Source organism: Erinaceus europaeus, chromosome 4, assembly GCF_950295315.1.
Source record: "Erinaceus europaeus chromosome 4, mEriEur2.1, whole genome shotgun sequence".
Classification (NCBI taxonomy): domain Eukaryota; kingdom Metazoa; phylum Chordata; class Mammalia; order Eulipotyphla; family Erinaceidae; genus Erinaceus; species Erinaceus europaeus.
In genome coordinates, this window is record NC_080165.1 from 55,107,036 (window position 1) to 55,132,779 (window position 25,744).

Sequence of the window (25,744 nt, forward strand, 5' to 3'; positions counted from 1 at the left end):
TAAGTGCACGTGGCACAAAGTGCAAGAACCACCTTAAGGATCCCAGTTCAAGCCCCCCGATCTCAACCTGCATGGGGGGGGTTACATCACAGGCGGTGAAGCAGGTCTGCAGGTATCTATCTTTCTCTCCCCCTCTCTGTCTTCCCCTCCTCTCTCCAGTTCTCTCTGTCCTATCCAACAACATCAATAACCACAATAATGTTAAACAACAAGGGCAACAAAAGGGAAAATAAAATAATAAAAATTTAAAAAATCTCCTCCTCTCCTCTCCTCTCCTCTCCTCTCCTCTCCTCTCCTCTCCTCTCCTCTCCTCTCCTCTCCTCTCCTCTCCCGGATCAACTAGGAATACCAAAGGAGACCACCCGGACCGAAACAAGACAGGACTAGAATGACCACAGAAACCCAGTAAATCACCCGTGAGTACAAACATGCGTGGCTCGTGACAGAGAGGAGAGAGGGGCCTAAGGAGAGATTAAGTGACTGCTAACAGTTCGACAGTTTGTCAGTGGAGACACCACCTCCAGTCTGCTCCACCAACAAGGGGACAGCTGAAGGAAGGAAAGGACTCCCCAGAGACTCACCAAGTACAACTCTGAGTCTCCATTGCTACTACCCTCAGAATCTGGAGCAGCAACAGGGAGGGACACCAGGGCACAGAGATCTAACCGGGAAACTCAGGAGAAGACCTATACCTTGGTGGCATAGCTGAAGGGCTGTGAAAGTCTCTTTGCATAACCACTGCATTATCTCTGCCACACCCTGCTTTATCTCTTCGTCAGGAGTCATTGATTAAGCCAAGAAGCCTATTGATAGTTAAAAAGCCCTCAGGCTACCATAGCCTACAGGGGGAAAAAAAAAAGGCTTTTACACCACTGAACTCCAACTCAGGGATTGAAAAACCTCTTAACTTATATAAAATGGTTAAAACAACAAGAAAAAATAATGGAGACTCGAACCAGGACAAGAGTCCAGCTAAAAGTCCTCCAGAGGGCAAAGCACAAAACAACGAGTTCAACATCCAAACATTAGCTAAGGAAATAATAACAGGAGTGAGTAAAGAATTTGAAAAAATTGTAATCAGAACTGCAGGAACAACAAATGAGAATATGGAAGAAAATTCTAATTATCTCATGGTTATTAGAGAGCTGAAAGCTGAAATTGCTGAGCTAAGAAGGCAACTAGCTGAACAAGCTAAAACAGTATCAGAGCAGGGCAACAAAATAGATGAACTCCAGAAAGCAGTAGAGGGCAGAGAGAATAGAATCAATGAGGCTGAAGACAGAATTAGCAAGATTGAGGATGAATTAGAGACAACTAAAGAAGAAGTAAGAGATCTCAAAAAGAGATTAAGAGATGCTGAAAACAACAACAGAGTCCTATGGGATGACTTCAAAAGAAACAATATACGCATTATTGGCTTACCAGAGGAAGAAAGAGAAGGGGAGGAAGAAAGCGTTCTCCAGGCCATAATAGCTGAAAATTTCTCTAGTCTAGACAACACCAAAGACATAAAGATTCAAGAAGCCCAGAGGGTCCCAAACAGAATTAACCCAGACCTAAAGACACCAAGACATGTCATACTTAGATTGGAAAGGAATAAGGATAAAGAAAGGATCCTCAAGGCTGCAAGAGAAAAACAAAGAGTCACCTACAAAGGAAAACCCATAAGATTAGCAGCAGACTTCTCCATACAAACACTACAGGCCAGAAGAGAATGGCAAGATATCTATCGAGTGCTCAATGAGAAAGGCTTTCAGCCAAGAATACTATATCCTGCTAGACTGTCATTCAGACTAGATGGAAGCATCAAAGCCTTCTCAGACAAGCAACAGTTGAAGGAAGCAACCATCACCAAGCCTGCCTTGAAAGAAGTTCTGAAAGGTTTCCTATAAACAACCAGACCACCACAAATAGGACATATATCAAAACACTCTAAAACTCTACAAGAATGGCGTTAAAATATCTTCAATCTTTGATATCAATAAATGTCAATGGCCTGAATTCACCTATTAAAAGACACAGAGTAGGAAGATGGATCAGAAAACACAACCCAACTTTAGATAGACTTTAAACCCAACTGATAGACTTTAAAATACATAAGATTAAAAAAGATAGGAATGGACACTACTTAATGCTCAGAGGATCAGTCAATCAAGAGGACTTAACAATTATTAATATCTATGCATCCAATGAGAAGCCATCTAAATACATCAAACTTCTACTGAAAGAGCTACAGCAATATATTAACAGTAACACAATCATAGTAGGGGACTTCAACACCCCACTATCTCAACTTGACAGATCATCCAGGAAGAAAATCAGTAAAGACATAAGGGAGCTAAATGAAGAGATAGATAACCTAGAACTATTGGACATTTTCAGAGTCATTCAGAGCAAGTTGTGGTATATATACACAGTGGAATACTACTCAGCTGTAAAAAATGGTGACTTCACCGTTTTCAGCCGATCTTGGATGGACCTTGAAAAAATCATGTTGAGTGAAATAAGTCAGAAACAGAAGGATGAATATGGGATGATCTCACTCTCAGGCCGAAGTTGAAAAACAAGATTAGAAAAGAAAACACAAGTCGAACCTGAAATGGAATTGGAGTATTACACCAAAGTAAAAGACTCTGGGGTGGGTGGGTGGGTGGGGAGAATACAGGTCCATGAAAAATGATGAATGAAATAGTGGGGGTTTTATTGCTAAATGGGAATCTGGGGAATGTTATGCATGTAAAAAAAAAAAAGAAGTAGAAACGCAAAGCAGAAATTGACTGAGTTTGGAGTATGGCACCAAAGTAAGAAAGCAGAAGTATACTAGAGTTTGCAGTGAGTACCTCCCTAATACTTCCTCTCCACTTTTCCAAGCTTTGGGTCCATGATTGCTCAACAATTTGTTTGGCTTTGTATGTTAACTCTCTTTTCAGTCACCAGGTTCCAGGTATCATCAGGATGCCGGCCAGACTTCCCTGGATTGAAGACACCACCAATGTGTCCTGGAGCTCAGCTTCCCCAGAGACCCATCCTACTAGGGAAGAGAGAGGCAGACTGGGAGTATGGACCGACCAGTCAACGCCCATGTTCAGCGAGGAAGCAATTACAGAAGCCAGACCTTCTACTTTCTGCAACCCTCAATGACACTGGGTCCATGCTCCCAGAGGGATAGAAAATGGGAAAGCTATTGGGGGAGGGGGTGGGATATGGAGATTGGGCGGTGGGAATTGTGTGGAGTTGTACCCCTCCTACCCTATGGTTTTGTTAATTAATCCTTTCTTAAATAAAAATAAATTAAAAAAAAAAAATTTAAAAAATCTCATAAATTTGCAAATCTCAACTGTGTGTACACTCAGTCTTACACCCCCTCTGCTAAAAATCAGTGTAGTCTGCCTTTTGGTATGTGACTAGATTGTGCCCACAGCAGGTATCCTTCCCATATGCCCCCAACACTCTCTTTCCCTTTGGGTAACTGCCCACACTAGCCACTCCTGTCCAGCCTTCCCTTCCCACTCTTTGCCCCTTGGACTAAGCATTCATTCCTTCTGGCAGTGCTTCCTTCCCACTCCAATCAATCACCCAGACAGTCTATTACCAAACCCAACATTTATTGAGAACAACAGAAACCAGTTGGCAAAGAGGCCCGATTTCAATTCATCAGATTTCAGCTAAGGATGGGAACAGGGGAGTGGCCAGCCCTGAAGTCACCCTCCCAGGGAAGAACCAGCTCTGGGAGGGAAGGGCTATCAGACCTCCAGGGCCTGGCTGGGGTCTCTGGCTGAGGAATGTGTGAAAGGGGAGATGGAGGGAAGATGGCAGTGCCCCTGGGTATGGGCTGTGAGCAGCAAGTGGCAGAAGTGGCTGCTGAGAGGGTAGGGAGGGAATATTGTCCTCTCTCAGGGGTTAACAGGGGGCAGGGAGCCAAGCTCAGGCAGCAGCTCAGGGTGGGGGTCCAGGCGAGCCAGACGGCTCTGCTCCAGGGCGATGGCCTCGGCAGAGTGCTTGCACTTCTCGGAGCCACACTGGCAGGTGAAATATTTGCTTTTGATGTCCCAGAAGCGGTCACCGTAGTCAAACCTGTCAGGAGCAAGAGAGGCTTATGGGAGCAGACCTAGCTGCCTAAGGTTTACTGCAGAGCTCTTCAGGACATACCCTGGCACCACCCCATCTCCCCCAGATGGACTCTAAGCCCTCTGCAGCACCAGCATTACCCAGGGACTCGCTGGGTATGCAGAGCTTTGGGCTCCATCCCAAAGCTGCTGAGTAAGAACCTCTCTGTGAGGTTCAGGACTCTGCTCACACTACTCTTAGGGTATTGCTCGAACCCAGGCCCAGAAACCAGGCACTCTCCACACTTTAGCTGTGTCTCCTGAACTCTTCCCTGATCCTGTGGCTGATTCCCAGAACTTCTCACCCCAGCTCTTCCCCAGTCCGGATGTCTCGGGAACTGAAGAAAGCAATTCTCGGGAATCGCAGGTCTTGGTGCAGCATGAAGACCCGGACGGGGATGATGTTGGGGTCACACAGGTGGTTGATGAAACGGCTGATGTTGCCGTAGTAACGGGCGTCGATGCAGTATACCTCTCCGTCCTGGGGGGGGTGTCATTCTTCATACCTACCCCACCCTAGTCAGCCCATCCCCCTCAGCCTCCCCACCCCGACGCAGTTCCCACCTGCTAACAGGGAAGTGGGGCTTTTGGGGTCTGCAACCCACCTTGTTATCTAAGTCGAAGAGATATGAATCATCCTCCCTCACATCAGCCTCAGCATCAGAGATGAGCTCCCCAACATACCTGTCAGACAACAAGTGGTGGTTTCTGAAGGTGAGCAGGGGTTACTGGATGCCAACTCCAGGCCCTGTCTCTCCTCTTTCACTCTGTCAGCTCCCCCAGTTCACGTCTGTGAATCTCACAAATCCATGCAGCTAGTGTGGGTGATCCAAGGCAGAGTGGACGTCATGGGGGAATGGAGGAAGTAGACGGACCCTCTGAAGAGGGGATCCAGAGGAGGAATATGGGGAAAAAGACGTGTGAGGAGACAACATATGATGTGCTCCTGCTAGTTAGGAATTCCCACTGGATAGCTGGGCAGAAGTCCAATGACTGGTGGGCTGGGGATGCACTGGAGAAGCCATGGAAGGCAAGTTTAAGGGGAAGCTGGCGCCCCCTAGAGGAAGGCTTCAGAGAGATGTCATACTTCTGTGGCAATGGGAATCAGTATCTGATTACTGTGAAAAATGGCAACTAATCCCTAGCACTGCAAAAACGGTATCATCTGTTTTCCATCTACACCATGCCTCGGCCTCGCGTGAGCTTAATGTGCAGCTTGGCGATACGAGAATCCGGCATGAAGCCCAGCCAGTCTATCTTGGCGTTACTCTCGATCGCACTCTGTCATTTCACGAACATCTCATAAAAACTGCAGCAAAGGTGGGCGCGAGGAATAACATCATTGCAAGACTGGCCAGCTCCTCATGGGGCGTGAGCGCTTCCACACTACGATCATCATCTCTGGCATTATGCTATTCCACTGCAGAATACTGTGCCCCAGTATGGTTCCGTAGCCCCCATGTCCACTTGGTCGATTCCAAATTATATTCCTCCATGAGGATCATTTCTGGAACCATCCGTTCCACCCCGGTTCCATGGCTGCCAGTTCTTAGCAACATCGCCCCGCCAGATATTCGTCGGGATGAGACATCATCTAAGTTCATTTCCCACGTCTTCGCTCGACCGGACCTGCCAATATACGCGGATATCTTTGCCCACCCTGTCCAACGCTTGATGTCTCGTCACCCAATCTGGTCCCCTATGCCTACACTGAACTTCTCTGTTCCAGTCTCTTGGAAACAGAGTTGGCAGTCAGCTGAGGTAAAGAACAAACACCTCATCACAGACCCCTGCAGGCGTCAACCCGGCTTTGACCTAGCACGTTATGATTGGGCCCTCCTCAATCGCTATCGAACAGGCCATGGCCGGTGCGCCGCTATGTTCCATCGCTGGGGGGCCAGAGACGACCCGAACTGCCCCTGCGGCTACAGACAGACTATGACCCACATAGTCAACGACTGCCACCTCTCCAGATTCAAAGGAGGTCTCGAAACTTTACATCAGGCTCAACCTGACGCTGTTGACTGGCTACGGAAGAAGGGCAAACGCTAGAAGAAGAAGAAGTATCTTCAGGTAGTTAACTCAGATGGGGAAACTGTTCAGTTTTAGACACTGGGATGCTTATGGACTGGAAATCACACTGCAGGTGGGGGTGAGGCCAGACTGAAGGACTGGAGAAGGGTGAGGGTAGCAGAAAGGGACCAGGTCACAGGGGCCGTAAGAAACTCAACAATGAAGGATGAGCTGAAGCTGAGGATAGTTAGAATGGGAGTCAGTAAGGATGGTGGATGCCAGGAGGACAAGACTGAGACACATGTGGTGCAGGGGCAGGGGACTCTAGAGAGGCTGCATCTGCAGAGGGGTGAGGGCAAATATAGAGCTGGGTAGGCATGAACACTGAGTGGATGGTGGGGAAACTAAGGCCCAGGGTGGGGGGACTGCCTGAGCAAAGTTGAGAGATGACAGAGAAAATGAATGGTTCCTTAAGTAGGCAAATAGGACATTTAACATTAAAATTGATATTATTATTTTTTTAAAATAAATTTAAAAAATTTCCCTTTTGTTGCCCTTGTTGTTTTAACATTGTTGTGGTTATGGATGTCATTGTTGTTGGATAGGACAGAGAGAAATGGAGAGGGGGGGGAAGACAGAGAGGGGAAGAGAAAGATAGACACCTGCAGACCTGCTTCACCACCTGTGAAGGGACTCCCTGGCAGGTGGGGAGCCGGGGGCTTGAACTGAGATCCTCCCACTGGTCATTGTGCTTTGTGCCACGTGCGCTTAACCCGCTGTGCCACCAACCGACTCTCCCCCTGCCCCTTTTTTATGCCTCCAGGGTTATTGCTGGGGCTTGGTGCCTGCACTACAAATCCACTGCTCCCGGAGGCTTTTTTTTTTTAATTTTAATTTTTTCATTGTCTTTACTTTGTTTGATATAAACAGCCAGAAATCAAGAGAGGGGGGTTATAGAGAAGGAGAGAGGCAGAGAGACACCTGCAACACTACTTCACCACTTGCAAAGCTTTCCCCCTGTAGGTGGGGACCACGGACTTGAAGCCAGGTCCTTGTGCACTGCAATGCGTGCACTCACTCAACCAGGTGCACACCACCTGGCCCCTGGAGGATATTTTTTCCCTTGTTGTTTATCATTGTTATTATTATTGTTGTTACTGCTGTCATTATTGTTGGCTAGGACAGAGAGAAATGGAGAGAAGAGAGGAAGACAGAGAGTGGAGGAAAAAGACAGACACATCTGCAGACCTGCTTCACCGCCTGGGAAGTGACCCCCTTGCTGGTGGGGGACCAGGATCTTTATGCCAGTCCTTGAGCTTCCTGCCATATGCTCTTTTTTAAAAAATATATTTTTTATTTCCTTTTTGTTGCCTTTGTTTTTATTGTTGTTGTAGTTATTGTTGTTGTTGATGCTGTCGTTGTTGGATAGGACAGAGAGAAATGGAGGAGGGGAAGACGGGGAGAGAAAGACTGCAGACCTGCTTCACCACCTGTGAAGCGACTCCCCTGCAGGTGGGGAGCAGGGGGCTCGAACCGGGATCCTTAAGCTGGTCCTTGCGCTTTGTGCCACCTGCGTTTAACCCGCTGCGCTACCACCCGACTCCCCCACCATATGCTCTTAACCCGCTGCGCTACTGCTGGGCCCCCGATATTATTACTTTTAATAGAGCACTGCTCTGGCTTACGGTGGTGCTGGAAATGAACCTGGGACCTAAGAGTCTTAGGCAGGAAAGTCTTTTTGCATAACTAGTATGCTGTCTCCCTAGCCCCTCTCTGCACTTTTTTTTCATTTATTTTTCCTTTATTGGGGGATTAATGTTTTACATTTGACTCTGCATTAATTTTTTTTAAAAAAGACTAATTTTATTCACGATAGTTTCACATGAGAAAAAGAAAAAAAGAAAAGACTGAGTACTACTCCAGTCCATGCGGGCAACAGGGACTGACCCTGAGGGCACTTGGCATGCAAGTCCTGGGCCCTAGCAGATGAGCTATTTTCCCCCAGCCACAGGTGTTTTGCTCCCCCCCAGCCCCCTGCCAATAGTGATCTAGATTAAGACTGAATGTCATTAAGTCAGGGGATAGGTCACAGATTCTGGGAATAAAAAGAACAGAAGAGGTGGCTAGAAAGGTAGCGCATGACCACCTCCATTTTGCAGACAAGAAAAACCTCCATTTTAGGGGGGCCAGTGGTAATGCACTGGGTTAAGCGCACATGGCGTGAAGTGTAAGGACCAGCATAAGGATCCCGGTTCGAGCCCCTGGCTCTCCACCTGAAGGGCAGTAACTTCACAAGTGGTGAAGCTGGTCTGCAGGTGTCTATCTTTTTCTCTCCTTCTGTCTTCCCCTCTTCTCTCAAGTCCTCTCTGTCCTATCCAACAACAGCAACAGCAATAGCAATAATGATAATAACAATAACAACAACAACAACAAAATGGAGAAAATGGCCACTTGGGGCAGTGGATTTGTAGTGCAGGCACCTGAACCCAAGAGATAACCCTGAAGGCAAAAAAAAAAAAAAAAAAGAAAGAAAAAGGAAAACCTCAATTTTATAGACAAAGAGGTCAAGTAACTCAAACAGGGGTCTGTCTCTAAACATGTGTTATCTCAGTTCAAAAGTGCAGGGAAGTGTGTGAGGCTCGTGAATGTACAGATATGGAGAAGGGAGAGGAGGAAGGCAATGAGAATGAAAGCTCTGCGGCCTGGGCAGAGAGGGAGGTCTGGGGTCAGCAGTGACCTGTGAGCCCACTCCCCATAACACAGAGGCCAAGGTTCCCTTCCCCACTCACTCGCAGATGAATGTCCCTTGGGGGATGGTCTGCAGGGCACGGACCCCCCAGCCCATCTTGGCTGTTCGGTAGAGCTGCAGCCGTACCCTGTGGGTGGGAAAGAGGGTGATGTTGGGTGGAGGGGCCCAAAAAGGCCTGCAGGATGGAAGGAAGGGGACAAGGGTAGGGGATCTCACTTGATGCCACTCTGCACGACCCTGTTCTTGCAGTTTCTCCAGCAGGAGCATGCCTGGTTACACTCAAAAATCAGCGGGGGCTCAATCTTGTTAAATTCTTGGAGCAAACGCCCATCCTGTGATGAAGGGAGAGGACAGTCATGTTTGTACAGTACTCCCCTCAGATGTCCAGAACCACCAAGGCTCCACAGGAAAACCCTCCACCAGCTCCAACTGGGAGAAGGGAAGGAGGAGCTGGGAGAGGCCACATATGCCTCTCAGAAAACAGGAAGTGCATTCTACCCCCTTGATTTCCATGTACCTGGGCCAAGCCCATCTCTGCCTGACAGACACTCAGAAACCACAAGGCTTGTCCTGCCCTTTCTTCATTCCCCAGAGGATTGGAAGTGAAAGCAGCACCTTTAAAGACACTCACCTTGTCATACCAGCAGCGGATGCTGAGCTGACCACACAGGCAGTTGGAGCTGGAGCAGTCGTCCACACATGTGCAATGCTGGGCCGGGAGACAGGGGTTACCTCAAACCAGTCAACCCTGCCCCTCAGTTCCCAATGCTCCCTGGCCCCCAACTGCTACCCTTTCTCTAGGGTTCACATTTCAGGATGGTGAGAAGTAATGGTCCCATGGGGAGGAGGAACTAAGATGTGGAGTGTTCCCAGAACTATCATGAATCTATTTTGTATTTTACGTGTCTCAGAAACGAGACTTCTCCCCCCAGGTGAATGCAAAGTATTACAACTTGTCCAACTGTACCCAATAGCCCTGGGGGCCCCTTTAGGAGAGTCTAGCCCTGCCCCTCTCACCTGCAGGTGGGTGATGTTACGGTCAATATTCATGGTGGACGTCTCACAGTTTTCCGAGATGTATTTGTAATCCTCAGGGCAGGGCTCTCCATCCACACCATTGACACAGGGAATGGGCACATTTTCATAGCCCCGAGCCACGTCCCTAGCAGAATGGAGATGGGGTTAGGGAGCTGGAGGCTGGGACCAGAGGTTCCCCTAGGTGCAAAGGGAGGGCTGGGGGGGGGGGTCCTAAGGATTCATCAGGGTCTGGAGAATAAGGCTTCCAGATAAGGCACAGGAAATCCAGTTAAATTTGCATTTCAGATCAACAACTTTACTTAGGTACGGCTCCCAATACTGTATAGGTTGTGCTTACATTTATAAAGCACATCTTGAGGCCCAGGAGGTGTCACAATGGATAAGGAATTGCCCCAGTAGGCATGAGGTCCTAAGTTTATCCTTGGCATCGAATGTGCCACAGTGATGCTTTGGTCTCTATCATATGTAAATAAATATGTTACCATGTGCCAAGGACTCAGGTTCAAGCCCCTGCAAGGGAGATGCTCCCCAAGCACTGTCTGCAGCTGTCTTTCTCTCTATCTCTTCCTCCCCCCTCAATTTCTCTCTTCCCTATAAAATTAAAGAACAAACAAACAACAAAAAAAAACGAGGGTGGGGTATATAATGTTAACAGGTATGCAAAGACACTCTCATAGCTGAGAGTTTAATCCCTGCATAACCATAAACCAGAGATGATCAGTAACATGGTTTAAAAAATTTTTTTTGACAAGAGATGCTTACAATGAGGCATCGAATCCTCAGCAACAACACTGGTGGCAAAATAAAAACAAAACAAAGGAGTATAAATACAGTCTGTGTTTTCCATCTGAAAATCCTTAATTACTTGTTGCTTTATCTAGCAGCCCTGGAGTGGAGGAGGGCAAAGGTGGTACTGGGATTCAGTGGGCCTGGGGAGAGTTTGGGGAGCAGTCCTAGGACTGCAGAGGGCCCAGGGCTCACCGGCAGATGATCTTCTCAGTGCGGATGGCTCGATTTCCCACTCCGAGCCTAAGTTTGCGGTTGAGCTGGAGTGCAAACCATACGTCAGAGCGCTCAGGAGTCAGGTCCCATGCGGTGTCTCCCTCCTTGTTACGAAGCTCAGGGTTTGCCCCACGGGATAGGAACAGCCTGGGAATGAACATCAAGCCTGTGAGATCTAGAGCTGTGGGAGGTGGCGGAGGGACACGGGGTAGGGGTGGGTGGGGGCTCACAGCACGCAGTCGTGGTAGCTCTCCCTGGCTGCAATGTGCAGGGGAGTGTCGCCGTGGTAGTTGACAGCATGGAGGTCACAACGAGCATTGAGGAGGACCTCGGCAATGGCAGCACTACCAGTGAAGGAGGCCCAGTGCAGGCAGATGTTTTCCTCCTGTGGAGGTGGGAGGGGAAGGAATAGGCCCAGGGTGAGCCCATGAGTCCACCCTTTACCTTGCTGGGAGCTTGAGGCTCATCCAACCAAATCCCCACTCACATTGTCTGTGAGGGTGACATCGGCGCCCCGCGTCAGCAGCATGCGGATCACCTCAATGTGCTTGTGCTCTGCTGCCCAGATGATGGGTGTCCACCCCCCGCTGTCCTGTGTGTGAGAAGGAGGCAAAGTGTGGGGTGGAGCCCATGTCTGAACCCAGCTGCCAGCCCTGCTCACCAAGACAGCATGTGGCCGAGCCCTGCTCCATCTCTCGTAAGCTGTGGGGCCCTAGGTCAGTCGCTTAACAGCTCTGGGCCTCAGTTTCCTCATCTATAAAGTGGGACCAAGAGTTCCCATTGTTAAGAACTTCATAGCAACCATTCTCTAAAGAATAATGCTTTTGGGTCAACAGGATAGCTTACTTGAATAGTGCACTTGCTTTGTCATGCATATAACCCAAGTTCAAGGTTGGCCCTCATTGTAGTGAGTGAAGTTTTGGTATTGGTGTCTTTCTATCTGAAATGAATTTTACTCTGAATGCTGAAGCCCCAATGACATAAAATAAGTGATAACAGGGAGCCGGGTGGTAGCGCAACGTAGCAGGTTAAGCACACGTGGTGCAAAGCAAAAGGACCAGTGTAAGGATCCTGGTTTGAGCCCCCAGCTCCCCACCTCCAGGGGAATCACTTCACAGGTGGTGGTGAAGCAGGTCTGGAGGTGTCTATCTTTCTCTCCCCCTCTCTGTCTTCCCTCCTCTCTCCATTTCTTTCTGTCCTATACAACAACGATGACATCAATAGCAACAATAACTGTAACAATAAAACAAGGGCAACAAAAAATATTTAAAAAAAGAAATAAAAAAGCAATAAATAAAAAAAAAAAAATGATGGAAGTCGAGCGGTAGTGCAGTGGGTTAACCGCACATGGTGCGAAGCAGAAGAACAGGTATACAGATCCTGGTTCGAACCCCAGCTCCCCACCTGCAGGGGAGTAGCTTCACAGGCGGTGAAGCAGGTCTGCAGGTGTCTATCTTTCTCTCCCCCTCTGTCTTCCTCTCCTCCCTCCATTTCTCTCTGTCCTATCTAACAATGACATCAATAAGAACAACAATAACTACAACAATAAAAAAACAAGGGCAACAAAAGGGAAAATAATAATAATAAAAAAATGACAACAAGTCACCAAAGGGGGAGGGTGAAGAGATTCTATTGAGATTGAGGAAATGGCTCAACTGGTAGAGTACTAGGCTCGAGTTTCTGAGGTTTCTAGTTTGATCCCTGGGCACCACACGTACCACAGTGATACTCTGGCTTCTCTCCCTCCCGTAATTAAAACACTGGTGATGGCCTAGGAGGTAGCATAGTGAATAAAGTGCTGAATTCTCAAACATAAGGTCCTGAGTTCCGTCCTCAGCACTGGATATGCCAGAATGATGCTCTGATACTATCTCTAATAAATGAATAAAATCTTTAAAAAAAGGGGGGGGGTGCTGGGGAGATAAAAGTAATGGTTAAGGGAGTAGTTGGTAGCACAGCGGGTTAAGCACACAAGGGTGCAAAGCTCAATGATCCTGGTTCCAGCCCCTGGCTCCCTACCTGCAGGGGAGTCACTTCACAGGCAGTGAAGCAAGTCTGCAGGTGTCTATCTTTCTCTCCCCCTCTCTGTCTTCCCCTCCTCTCTCCATTTCTCTCTGTCCTATCTGGCTACAACGACATCAATAATAACAATAGCCACAACAACAATAAAAAATAAGGGCAGAAAAAGGAAAATAAATTATATATATATAGTAATGGTTAAGCACAAAAACTTTCATGCCTGAAGCAGCAAAGGTCCTAAGTTTAATCCTGTGCCAGCGTAAGACAGAGCTGAGCACTGCTGTTAACAAAGGAAAGGAAAAACAAACAAACAAACAAACAAAGCCTTCCCAAGCCTGCCTACTAAACAGTGATCTACTAAGAACAGACATAGATTTTAATTCAAAAATGGTTTCCTCAGGGTCAGGCAGTGGTGCACTTGGTTAAGCGCACACATTAGTTAGTGTGTAAGGACCTGGGTTCAAGCCCCTGATCCCCACCCACCTGCTGGGGGAAAAGAAAGCTTCATGAGTGGTGAAACAGGGCTGCAGGTGTTTTTCTGTCTCTCTCCCTCCCCCTTTCCTCTTAATTTCTGTCTCTATCCAGTCATAAATACATTTTAAAAAAACCCAATAAAGATTGTCCCCGCTAGGGCTAGCATAATGGTTATGCAAAAAGACTTTCATGTCTGAGGTTCCAAAGTTCGCAGATTCAATCCCACCTTAAGCTGGAGCTGAGCACTGCTCTGGTAAAAAAAAAAAAAAAAAAAAGGGAGTCGGGTGGTAGCACAGCGGGTTAAGCGCACGTGGCGCAAAGCACAAGGACCGGCATAAGGATCCCGGTTTGAGCTCCCCAGCTCCCCACCTGTAGGGGAGTCGCTTCACAGGCGGTGAAGCAGATCTGCAGGTGTCTTTCTCTCCCTCTCTGTCTTCCCGTCCTCTCACCATTTCTCTCTGTCCTATCTAACAACGACAACATCATCAATAATAACAATAGTAACTGCAACAACAATGAAAAACAACAAGGGCAACAAAAAGGGAAAATAAATATAAGAAAAAATAAAATAAAATCATTAAAAAAAAAAAAGTCTACTTTAGTGACCCGGAGTTGCTGCAGTATATAAAGTTAAAAAAAAAAAAAAAAAAAGCTCACATATGAGGTCCCAAGTTCAGTTCCTGGCAGTTCTCTCTCTCTGCTAGATAAATCTTTAAAAAGCTGTCTACTCTAACACATACACACCTAACACATCAAACACTAAGAGAGATTAGTGAGGAGAGGGTCAAAGGTGAAAGTGAAGCCAAGGGCTCCTAAGAGGCAGGGCTGGAGGGGAGAGCAGAGCCACTGACCTGGGCATTGACATCCACCTGTCCAGTACTTAACAACAGGCTGACCATCTCCAAGTTCCCGATTTTGGCTGCATGGTGGAGGCAGGTGGAACCATCCTCCTCCTGTGGGAGACTTAGCCAGGTGAGTCCTCTGGCTACACTTGAGCCCAGTCCTTGACCCAGGACCCCAGCCAGTCAGCTGCCCACCTTGTTATAGACACAGCCTCCACGTTGCACCATATAGCGTGCCACCTCCAGGTGGTTATTCACTACGGCCTCCATCAGTGGTGTCCGCTGCTGCTTGTCCACTGCATTGATGTTGGCTCCTGCCTATAAGGAGGGTTACTCAAGCTGGTACCAGGGAGAGGCTGGACAGGGAGGGGTCCAAGGGCCTGGTCATTGAGGCAGAGGGCCGGGCCCACGCTGACCTGCAGCAGCACATGGCAGATCTCCACGGAGCCCTTCTGGGCGGCTGCGTGCAGGGGTGTACGCTTGCTCTGTTGGTCGCTCTGGAAGTTGGGGTCCAGGTTGTCCACTGCGGGGAGAGCCCGCCACACCAGGAGAGGGAGGGACAAGTGGTAAGTGGGCCAGGGGATGGGTAGCACCTACTCCAGGAAGGCTTTTCAGGGCCCCAACCTGGGTCAGGGGCCCCTCCTGTGTCTTCTTAGTGCCTGGCTCCAATGTGATGCTTATCAAAGAGTAAGGAGTAGTAAAGAGTACCAGCCTTTCTGTGTTCAAACTGGCCCTGCCCCTTATTACTGCTGTGCTCTGGACCTCTGCTGAGAGGTGAACAAACGCACACTAGTACTCAGAACAGGACCCAGTGCCCAAGTGCTCATTGTCACTGTCACCGCTGTCTCTGCCATCATGGGTCATCTGTGGTCTGACTCCCCACGCCACACTACGTTCTTTGCGGCAAGGGTGACATCCTCATTGCAGGACTCCTGGCCCTGAGCCCAGTGCCTGGTATACAATCAGAAGTCAATCAGGGTTTGCTGAACAAATGAGCAGAACACTCACACAGCATCAGGATGACCTTCTGCAGCTCCCCCTGCTTCACGGAAAGGTATAACTGCCTGGGATGGAAGCGGAGTTTCTTCCTCCTGCCATGGTATGGGAAGGAGAGGAGCTGGCTGCTCAGAACTGAGTGTCAGCCTCAGTACCTGCAGCCTCACCTTTCCAATCCCAGACCAATCGCTGTACCCAAGCACCCCCTACTCACCTCTCTGACTCCTGGATGACCAGGGCCTTTTCCAGAGCTTCCCGGCCTGGCCCTGGCGGCAGACCCACAGCTGAGAGGCAGCCCCCACTGGGTAAGGTCAGGGAGGGTCCCGAACTGTCTATGGTGTCGGCCAAGGGGTCAGAGGGTGGACGCCGGGGCTCCCCTTGCCCTCTCATCCGGGCACTGTGGAAAAAGGTGCTGATGTCTAGGAGGGATGGGGATGGATGGGCCAGGTGATGGACAGTAGAAAAGGGGAGGTCAGTACCTGGGCTGTGATGTGTCTGCTCTCCCAGGGGCATCCTGGGCCAGGGGTGGGGGGGCTGGGGCTGCAGAGCCGACAGGTAGGGTACCTGCATCCCCCCGAGGAATGGTCACTTCTTGAGCCTCTGATGCATCTTCCCCACAGTGGGGACAGAAGACCATTCCATTCAGCTGGGACACACAGGCTTTGTGGAAGCGGTGGGCCACACGGAAGTCAGGGTGGCACTCTAAGAAGGTGCCCTAGGGGACATGAAAGTGTGTTGGCCAGGCTCTGGGAGCCTCCCTCTGTGGGGCACACTATATAACGGCTCTACTGGTCACTCACCGCTGTACAGAAGTAGCCGCAGCCTGGACAGCAGTGGTGTTTGACCATTCGGGCACGGTGAGTCTCACAGAGCACCATCAGGGCCACTCGGCTTGAAGGCCTCATGGTTTCCCGCTTGAGGATTGCAGCGTTGCAGCCTGATAGCTGCAGGCAGTGAAGGTGGGGGAGAAGAGGGTAAGGCCACAGCTGGGAATGAGATGGCCCTGGTCCCCCTCCTGTCAGCCCACAAACCCACCTCTCCATCTACACTCTCCGTGGCCATGCATTTGTGCCCTGCTCTCTCACTGATGCGATCAATCTTGGGTGCCTCCATCCGGCAGCTGCAGAGGGGCAACTCCTCAAATCCACGCTCTGTCTCCAGTGAAGATGTATCATTGGACACCCCTTGGATGGAGAAGAAAGGGAGCTGAGGGAAGCCCCAACCCTCACCCACTAAGAGCCCTTGTGGGGCCTCTCACCCCCACCCCACCTCTCCCTCCATGCTCCAGAACCCCCAATGCTTGGCCACAGACACCCGGATGGCAGCAGGGTCACCCTCCTCCCCACTCCTCCTCGCCCTGAGGGCACCCCCTAGTAGCTTCTTTTCCCTCAGCAGTTGGCAATTACCAGCGTGGTTGGGGGAGAGGGTCCCCTCGCTGGGCAGCTCCAGGGACCCCAGAGGGACCTCCATGTACTCACTGGGGCCTGAGGAGCCCACACCATTCACTCCTGACACAGAGACAGAGAGAGTGAGAGTGCGAGCTCACAGGTGCCTGGACATGTGGGTACATGCACGAGCGTGTACATGCGCGCTCTCTGGGGACCAGGGTGGGGTTGGAGAAGGGGACCCCAAAGTGGAGAAGCCTCCTCACCTCGCGGTTCTTTGGCCCTTGGAGGCTCCCGCTTCCGACGCTTCCGAGATGGCTTCACCCATGGACTGTCCTTCCGCCATTTTTTCTTGGCTTTTCGTCGGCCACTGGAACCACTCTGGGGAGGAGGAAGTGTTATGGGCCTGCCCAATAGCTTACTCCTCTGAGGACTACGACCTCCAGGCCCACAGTCTCCATTCCTCTGGGAAGCCAACTCTTCTTACCCTATCTGATTGATTTCCTGACTCCTCATCTTCCTCTTCTTCTTCTTCTTCTTCTTCCTCCTCCTCCTCTTCCTCCTCCTCCTCTTCCTCCTCTTCCTCACTTAGTTGTTCAGCCAGAGCTTCAACCTCAGACTGGGAGAGAGGCAAGGTGGGGTAGAAGGAATCATGATTCCACACCAAGGCTCTGTGCTGGGGCAGGAGGCAGGGGAGAAGCAGAGCAGGAGACACCCCCCCCACCCCACCCCCAGAATCAGATGAAGAGGTGGGACGAAGAAACAACTATTCCTACCGAAGGATGGCTCCCTGACAGAGGCTGAGTGTGGGCAGGAAAGGAGGAAATGGGTCGGATGGAAGAGCAGGGGTGTGGACTCTGACACAGCAGTAACAAAGAAGGTTCTCTAGTTAGATACAACAGTGTGTGTGAATCTTGACAACGTATTAAGCAAGCAAGAATTTCAGAAAACACAAGATATGACACTCTTTTAAGAGGTTCATAAAGAGGTAGGATTAGCGAAGACTGTTAGATATATTAGGTGAAAAACTAATGAGGGGCAGGGCCAGGTGGTGGCACACCTTGTTACGTGCACACGTTATAGTGTGCAAGGACCTGGGTTAAAGCCCCTGCAGGGGGTAAGTTTCATGAACGGTGAAGCAGGGCTACATGTCTCTACTATCTACAGATATCTATTACTCTCCCTTTCTATGTCCTGCCCCTCACCCCAATTTATCTGTCTCTATCCAATAAATAAATAAGACAGATATTCTATACCCCCTCCTTTTTTTTGTCTCCAGGGTTATTGCTGGGGCTCAGTGCCTATACTACGAATCCACTGCTCTTGTGGCCTTTTTTTTTTTTCTTCAATTTTTTGGATAGGATAGGGCAGAGAAACTGAGAGGGGAAGGCAAGATAGAGAGGGAGAGAAAGGCAGACACCCGCAGACCTTGTGAAGTGACCCCTCTGCAAGTGGGGAGCCAGGGGTTCAAACCAGGATCCTTGTGTGGATCCTTGCACTTTGTACTATGTGTGCTTAGCTTCATGCACCACTGGCCCCCAATATTCTATACCTCTTGATGGATGCAACGACTTTCTTGTGTACTCACACTAACAATCAAATCTTGCTGAAAAGGCACATGAAACTGGTCATGCTTTTAGATCACTTTATAGGAAGTTATCAGGTAGGGGTTCAGCAGTGAAATGCATGTGTGAAGCCCTTAGGTTTGATTCCCAGCACAACACAAAAATAAAGACAAAATGGGGGCCAGGTGGTGGTGCACCTGGTTAAGCCCACATACTACAGTGCACAAGGACCTGGGTTCAAGCCCCTGCCCCCTACCTGCAGAAGGAAAATTTCATGAGTGGTGAAGTAGCCCTGCAGGTGTCTCTCTCTTTCTCTATTGCCCCTCCCCTTAGTTTCTCTATCTCTATCTAATAACAAGTCAATATATAATTAAAGAGGGAAAAGAAAAGGAGCCAGGTGGTGGCACATCTGGTTAAGCACACAAGGACCTGGATTCAAGTCCCTGGTCCCCCACCTGCACGGGGAAAGCTTTATAAGTGGTGAAGCAATGCTGTAGGTATCTCTCTGTCTCTCTCTTGCCCCATCCCTCTCAATTTCTCTCTGTCTCCATCCAATAATAAATAAATAAATAAATAAATAAATAATATAGTTTTAAAAAGACAAAAAAAAAAAAGATAAAATGTAATAAAACATACATGGTGGGGCCCTGCTCTGGTCTCTCTCTCTCTCTCTCACACACACACACACACACACACACACACACAAAAAGTCAATCCACCTACTAAACATGAAGAATATTATAGGGTACTTAATCTGGTACTAAAAAATAAAAATAATAAAATAAATGAATATCAAGGAAAAATGCTTTTTATTTTCTTTTCTTTATTACCAGAGCACTGCTCAGCTCTGGCTTACGATGGTGCAGGGGATTGAATCTGGGACTCTAGAGCCTCAGATATGAGAGTCTGTTTGCATAACCATTGTGCTATCTACCCCTGCTCAAAAAATGCTTTTTTTTTTTTTTTTTTTTAACCAGAGCACTGTTCAGCTCTGGCTTATGGTGGTGCAGGGGATTGAACCTGGGACTTTGGAGCCTCAGGCATGAGAGTCTATTTGCATAACCATTATGCTATCTACCTTCCGCCCCCGAAAAATGCTTTTTAGATGACTAGGGAGCCTATATATGAAAAGACACTAGACAACTGTTGATCAAATTGACACGTAAACCTCATCTGAATCTTGACAAACAAAAATCCATTTATAAAGCAAGTGGAGCTGGCAAAATAGCTCAATTGGGTAGTGTGCTGTTCTGCCATGTGTGCAACCCAGGTCTGAGCCTATTACCACCTCACTTCCAACTTGGTGCTTTAGTCTCTTTTTCTCTCTCTTCCTGCCTTCTCTGTCTCTAAAAAAGAAAAAAAAACATACTGGAAGGTATTGAAATGGGTAGCATGATACAGAGTTCTGGTGGTAGGAATTATGTGGAGTTATACCTCTCTTATCCTATGGTTTTGTCAGTGTTTCCGCTTTATAAATAAAAAAAAAAGAAAGAAAGAAAGAAAGAAAGAAAGAAAGAAAGAAATGGGTAGCAAGAAGGACTTTTAAGCACGGGGGTCAAGTTTGATCCCTGAGTCCCATTTGCCAAAGTGATGGTTTGGTTCCTTCTCCTCTCTTGTATAAATAAATGATGGTATAGGGGGAAAAATGTGAAGACCAATTAGTAATAATGTGGTAATATTAAGGAGTCACTGGCAATCTTTAGGTGTTAAAACAATACTGGAGAAACGTTAAGCAGAAAGAGGCCTCCTGTTTAGGAATATAGAAGGATATATTTCTAGATTAAAATAATGATGTGTGGGACTTGCTCTAAAACAATTCAGTAGATGTGTTGTGCAAGTAAGTCAAGCTGGGAGAAAAGAGCAGATTTATAGCATGAGGTCCCAGAGTTCCCAGGTTTAATCCCTGATATCACCTTATGCTAAAGCTAAGTAGTGTTCTAGTCTCTTTCTCATTAAAATAAATACTTTTTTCAAAGAAATTAATTAATGACAGAGAATCAGAATCACCTCCCAGGTTGCACAAATGCATGTTTAAAAATAAACAAATAGGGAGGGAAACTGTAAAAATGCAAAAATAAATAAATAAAACAAAACAACAACAACAAAAAAACCATGTAAATTTTTTCATGCCTGATGTTTCACGGTCCTGATGCACATTTCCCAGCACCACTAGCCAGAGCTGAACAGTATTGCGGTAAAAAAATAAAGCAAAATAAAATAAAAAATTAAACACAATCTGAGGTGGCCCAGAGGTGACAAAGTGGATAGTGCTGGACTCTCTATCGTGAGGTACCAAGTTTGGTTCCTGATAGCACATGAGCCAGTGATGCTCTAGTCTCTCCAACACTAGTAAGTAAATTTATCTAAAAAGATCAATCTATTTCTCTAAAAATATATACAAGATGGGCTATATATTAATGCTCATCGGAAATGGGTGACAACTACATGAGACTCGCCATCCTATTCTTTTGCATATACTTGAAAATCTCCCTGGTGAAACATTAGACAAAAAGCAAAACAGACAAGATTAAGCATGATTGCGCAAGGCAAACATCTAAGAGATGCAATCAAAGAGCAAAGGAATAAACAAGCAAACAAATAGTAAGGTGGATCAATGACCCTAAAGCTCAGTATGGTACTGTGGACAGGGGCAAGGGAATGACAGGGTGGTGTATGTACACGGAAAACACACCGCAATAAAGATGGAGTGAGCCCTGAATGACGGGGAGTACTGGCTAGGGGAGTGCAGGTGGGCTCCCTCTCACCTTGCTGTCAGAGTCCACCCGCTCATCCACAGAGTAGGAATCATAGTAGAGGCTGAAGTCGTCCCCCACCACTGTCTCCCACTCCTCCAGGGACCCAGGGTGCCCCTTCTCCAGGGTCACTTCTCCTGAACCCCGGGCAGAACCCAACTCCTCAGACTAGAAAAAGATGAAAAAAAAAAAAAAGTCGAAGCTACTGGCACTCCCTCACCAACCCCTCAGATCCCTTTAGGTCAAGATGCAGACTCCATTAGAGTAGCCTGTTGGGTGCAGAGGCCTTGTTCCCAGGCTTACCAGACCACCTCCAGGGTTCAGCTTCCTCCTTTTCGATAGGTCTGGAAGGAGAGAGAATCAAGTAAGGGCTACACCATAAACCCTTGGGACAGGTTGCTATCAAGCAGTCAGTGGGGTGGGTGGGTAAGTGAGACTGACCTGAGTTCACCTTCCCAAGGGAGTGTATATCGTCACTCATGCGGAAATGTTGCACTTCAGGTGGCCGCTTCTCAGGGACTGGGGGCTGGAGACCCAGAGGGAATACAATTAGGGTTAGTGAGCACCTACAGCCTAGGCTAGTTTGGAGTCCCAGGTGGCTGGGGATGGTGACATGCATACTCAGAAAAATGGAGATTCAGTGATCAAAATGTGACAATAACAAGGAAGCACATCTCCCATGCCCCATTTTGTAGAAGAGAAAACAAAGTTTAAAGTCTTTATCAAAGCTACCCCAACCAAAATCAAAACAAAACGATACTAATAGCCCCAAAAGCACTGTCATAAAACTTCTGAGGTTCTGGAGCCTTTGCTATTTCCCTTCTCAGTCATTTTTGGGGCCCTCATCGCCTGCCTTCCCTACAAAAGTTTAAAGTAAAATATTTAAAATAGGAATATAAGCAATTCTAAAAAAGGAAGAAAAGTCCCTCAGTGGCTTGCTTTGAGATCGGGGAAAATCAGAAATCTCTTTACATAGTCATTAGCATAAGAATGATTAAGCCACAAGCTATAGATTAGCCCTTCGTTTCTATTACTTTCCCCTCTCAGAAAGAAACCAATCAGTTTGTTCAGAGATTTAAAGGCCCAAACCAGTATTTGACACACAGCAGACACTTGATAAGTTCTGAAATCATGGCTGGATAAGAAAAGTTAAATTTCTGGGAGTTGGGCAGTAGCGCAGCAGGTTAAGTGCAGGAGGCACCAAGCGCAAGGACAGGCATAAGGATCCGGGTTTGAGCCCTGGCTCCCCACCTGCAGGAGAGTCGATTCACAAGCAGTGAAGCAGGTCTGCAGGTGTCTGTCTTTCTCTCCCCCTCTCTGTCTTCCCCTCCTCTCTCCACTTCTCTGTCCTATCCAACAACAACAACATCAATAACAATAATAACTACAACAATAAAACAAGGGCAACAAAAAGGAATAAATATTAACAAAAAAAAATAAAATAAAAGTTAAATTTCTAAGCAGCCCACTAGAGGTTTATGGTTAATCCTCTTGGTATCTTCTCCCCAAATCCCCATCCACCATTCTCACCTGTCCATTTCCAGGTTTGGACATGGTTTTCCTAGCTCGGTGGACCTTGGGCTGTCCCTCAGGGCTAGCTGTAGCTGGAGGGGGCTCAGCTCCTAGTGCTGCTGTCCCCTGTGTCCCTGGCATACTCAGCAGCTTCATAGCCAAACTCTGAACTGATGGAGGTGATTTTGCAGCCCCTGTCATTGACATCTTGGCTCGACTGGGACAAGCACCCCCCTTGCTGGGAGAAGAGGGGAATGACTTTGTGGCATGGCCTGGAACAGACAGGCAGGCAGGAGACAAGGTAAGAAGATAGGCAACCAGTGGCTATTCCATCTCACCCCCAGATTCTCCCTCTCCAGTCTCTCACCCAGCAGGATGCGACCCCCATGGAGATCGCTGTCTCCTTCAACGTTCTCAGGTTCATCTCCAATGATCGGTGTGGGGCCCACAGGGGTGTCAGCTCCCTCATCACCTACGGTGACAGTGACAGAGGCTGGAGATGAGGGGCCAGCAGGTTCCAGGGTGTTGGGGTTAGCTTTGGGCAGGGTCTCCTCACTGCGAGGGGCGTCCCCCAAAGAGCCATGAACTGTAAGGGAAGAGGAAAAGTTCAGAGCTTAAGGCTCAAGGAATCCTGCGTTGGGGGAGGTGAAGGTCCAACCAAACCCCTTCCCCCTGCACTTACGTCTCTCGGTGGCTCCTCTCGGCTCCTTCTCCAACATCAGCGCCCCCATCTCTGCGGGGGCCTCCCCCTGGGAGGGGACACAAGGGATGGGAGGGCTGGTCAGTCCCGTAGGAAGCTGGGGGGGCCAGGACGCCTGGGCTCTGGGAAGAGAGAGTAGGCTCCGGGGCCTACCTCTTCCTCTGTGGGGCCCCCCTCTTCCGCGGCCCCGGCTGCCCGTGGGGGCCGCACGACCCCTCCCCCGGGCCCGCATTAGCCCCCTCCCTCTCGGCAGACCCCGCATCTCAGGGGCCGAGAAGAGAGGAGGGGGAGGGGGCGGGGCCTCTGCGCCCCGGCCCCGCCCCCTCCTCCCGGCTGCACGCGCCGCTCCCCCTTTGTCCCCCAGGCCGCGGGGACCCCGGGCACCAACCCCTCCAGCGCCCGCTGCCCCACAGCCCGGCGGACGACCCCTCGTGCCCCTCGCGCGTGCTCCTGGGGCCCCGGCACCCACCACCCACTCGGGGACAGCCGGCGGCTGCATGCGCGCCTCCGTGCCCACTCCCCCCACCTCCCACCCCCTGGTCCCCTCATTCGCCCCCGGTGCTGGCCCTCTAGATTGCTGGAAGTCCCTCCCGGGCCCCCCGGCCCCGTTGCACCCCCGGAGCATTGCACGGGCGCGCGCTTCCCCCGGGCGCGCGCGCGGGCATGCACCCGCCTCTCCCCCTCCCCTTCCGCACCTCGGCGGCCGCCGCCGCTGCAGCTCCCGCCGCCGCCGCCATCGCCGCTTGCGCGGGGGGCTGAGCCGGCGCGCGGCCGCCCCGGGTCACGTGGGCGGGGAGGAGGACTAGGAGGAGCCTTAAAGGAGCCTCTGCGTGCTTTATGGTCATTTCCCCTGGAGAACGGCCTCGGAGATGGCAGTGAGTGTCCTAAGCTGGGTCTGCAGGGGCTACTCCACCCGATTCTACTCAACCGGCAACCGAGGGCAGGGTACCATCGGGTCCTGGTGTGGCTTCTCTGCCCCCCCCCCCCCACCACGGTATTATTAGGTAAAGAGCGAAATATCTGGCCGCGTGTGCTTCTCCGCCTCTGGCTGCTTTCTAGTTTCTGGGTAACTAGATAAAAGACTTAGCCTCGATTTTGGTCTCGCTCCTCTACAAAGCAAGAAAACATGAGGATGCTCGGAGCTTTATTCTTGGCAGATTCTAGAATGCTGCTCACTTGGAACAGCGTCTCCCTTTTGAAAATCTAAGTCTGTAGTGCTTCTTCTCTTTATGTCAGACATGTTACGTTACCACAGGTACTAAGTATCCAGGTGAGCTCCCAGCAGCTCGAGATTCCTGATAACATTGTAATAAGCAACCCTTTTTGCCTAACACTGACTACGCCATACTCAGGCTTTCACAGCCACTGGTTCATAACCAGCTGTCAGTGAACGTTGTCCATAGCCCAGCTGCTGAACATGTGGATGAGATCACACCAAGATATACAACACTTGTAGCGATATTTACAGTATCACCCCTTTAGCTATACTACTACATTCCGGTGAATTTTTGGAAAGTAATTATTTCACAGTCATTTGACAGCAAGTGGTCAGGTATCTGAAGCCAATTCAAGACCTTCTGGGAAGTGTAGTTCTCTTTGGCTAAGAACTATTCCAGAGCTTTCTGGGTATTGTAGTCTTTCCAGTGCCTGAATCCAAAATGTATTTTTTGTTTGTTTGTTTGTTTTGTTTTCATGAGCACATGAAGCCTTCCCCACATCAAAAAATGCCCAGACACAGGCTTCTGTTTACATTGGTGGGTCACAGCGATCACAGTTATTGCTTATACCTGGCCCAACACCAAACTCAGAGTGTGTGTTATCACCACTGCCAAATCATCACAACACTTACGCTCAAGCTATCTGCTGAGACTGCAGAACTGGACGGTCCTGGTCATGAGAGCATACTTGCCATTCTTCTGTCAAGGCTCCTTCAGGATCAGATATATATAAGATATGACCTCTGGGTATTGAGAAGTTATCTAGGGTGGGCTAGTCAGATACACACAGTTGCCAGAGTGTAAAGAAGAAGAAAGTTTTTTGTTTCGTTTTTTTTATTTTGTGGAAAACAAAAGCAGAAAAACTAAAACCCCAAACTCGAGAAAAAATCCTAAAAAATACGTTTTCTTAAAAAATACTGTATAAGTCTCTACTCTCCCTCCCCCCCACAAAAGCCCTTCTTGTGTCTTTTCATCTAAGTGCCCGTCCCCCCCACCCTACCACTAGTCACTGTTCTTGCTACTGTACCCCAATATCTAACCAAGATGCTTACCCCAAAGTTCTTACCTGGAACTTTTGTTCTCCCTAGTTTTTCAGTCAGTCTTGTAACCATAGTCCCATTGTACCCCAGCATGCAATGCAAGAACTGTCTCCCCCTTCCTTTTCTGGGATTCAATAATCTTTTCCCCCTACTATTCCCTGTCCTCTACTCTAAGCAGGAGCATGTATGTTGCTTCCAGCCAAATTCCCTCCCAATTCCCACCCACCCACCCACTACTTCAAGAAATGTCTCAACCTCTCCCTAGACAGCCTTAGCCAGGAAGAAAACATTTTCCCAGTCTTCCCCTCCCTCACTCAATAGACCCCTTTCCCT

The 25,744-nt window shown here is 48.8% G+C and overlaps 1 protein-coding gene across 9 annotated transcripts; it reads right to left on the reverse strand.

The window, feature by feature from the left end:
* Nucleotides 1-3,588: 3,588 nt before the first annotated feature.
* Nucleotides 3,589-23,938, reverse strand: EHMT2 (euchromatic histone lysine methyltransferase 2). Of its 9 annotated transcripts, none has more exons than XM_060189491.1 (28): nucleotides 23,850-23,938; nucleotides 23,137-23,203; nucleotides 22,822-23,040; nucleotides 22,473-22,726; nucleotides 21,384-21,468; nucleotides 21,246-21,286; nucleotides 20,955-21,110; nucleotides 17,112-17,243; nucleotides 16,891-17,005; nucleotides 16,646-16,747; nucleotides 16,275-16,423; nucleotides 16,040-16,183; nucleotides 15,719-15,954; nucleotides 15,454-15,636; nucleotides 15,252-15,334; nucleotides 14,660-14,766; nucleotides 14,439-14,561; nucleotides 14,253-14,354; nucleotides 11,396-11,500; nucleotides 11,139-11,293; nucleotides 10,888-11,055; nucleotides 9,886-10,030; nucleotides 9,500-9,577; nucleotides 9,085-9,200; nucleotides 8,909-8,995; nucleotides 4,712-4,790; nucleotides 4,412-4,587; nucleotides 3,589-4,074 (listed from the first exon to the last, which is right to left on the reverse strand). In XM_060189491.1, exons 1-28 carry the CDS (start codon nucleotides 23,889-23,891, stop codon nucleotides 3,894-3,896), a joined length of 3,630 nt encoding a protein of 1,209 aa, XP_060045474.1. In that variant the 5' UTR covers nucleotides 23,892-23,938; the 3' UTR covers nucleotides 3,589-3,893. The 9 variants fall into 9 exon arrangements, with proteins under 9 accessions (XP_060045474.1, XP_060045476.1, XP_060045475.1 ...); XM_060189493.1 differs by having other exon boundaries at nucleotides 22,822-22,926; nucleotides 23,850-23,932; XM_060189492.1 differs by lacking the exon at nucleotides 16,646-16,747.
* Nucleotides 23,939-25,744: the final 1,806 nt, after the last annotated feature.

What these genes read in the sequence shown, in the direction of transcription:
- EHMT2 (XM_007538912.2), bottom strand. Translation starts at nt 23,779, where the DNA reads ATGCTCCGGGGGTGCAACGGGGCCGGGGGGCCCGGGAGGGACTTCCAG. An exon ending in GTCGTGCAGAGTGGCATCAA is followed by an intron (nt 8,996 to 9,084) that starts GTGAGATCCCCT and finishes TCCCACCCACAG; the next exon opens with GGTACGGCTGCAGCTCTACC. An exon ending in CAAGGGACATTCATCTGCGA is followed by an intron (nt 4,791 to 8,908) that starts GTGAGTGGGGAA and finishes GTTGTCTGACAG; the next exon opens with GTATGTTGGGGAGCTCATCT.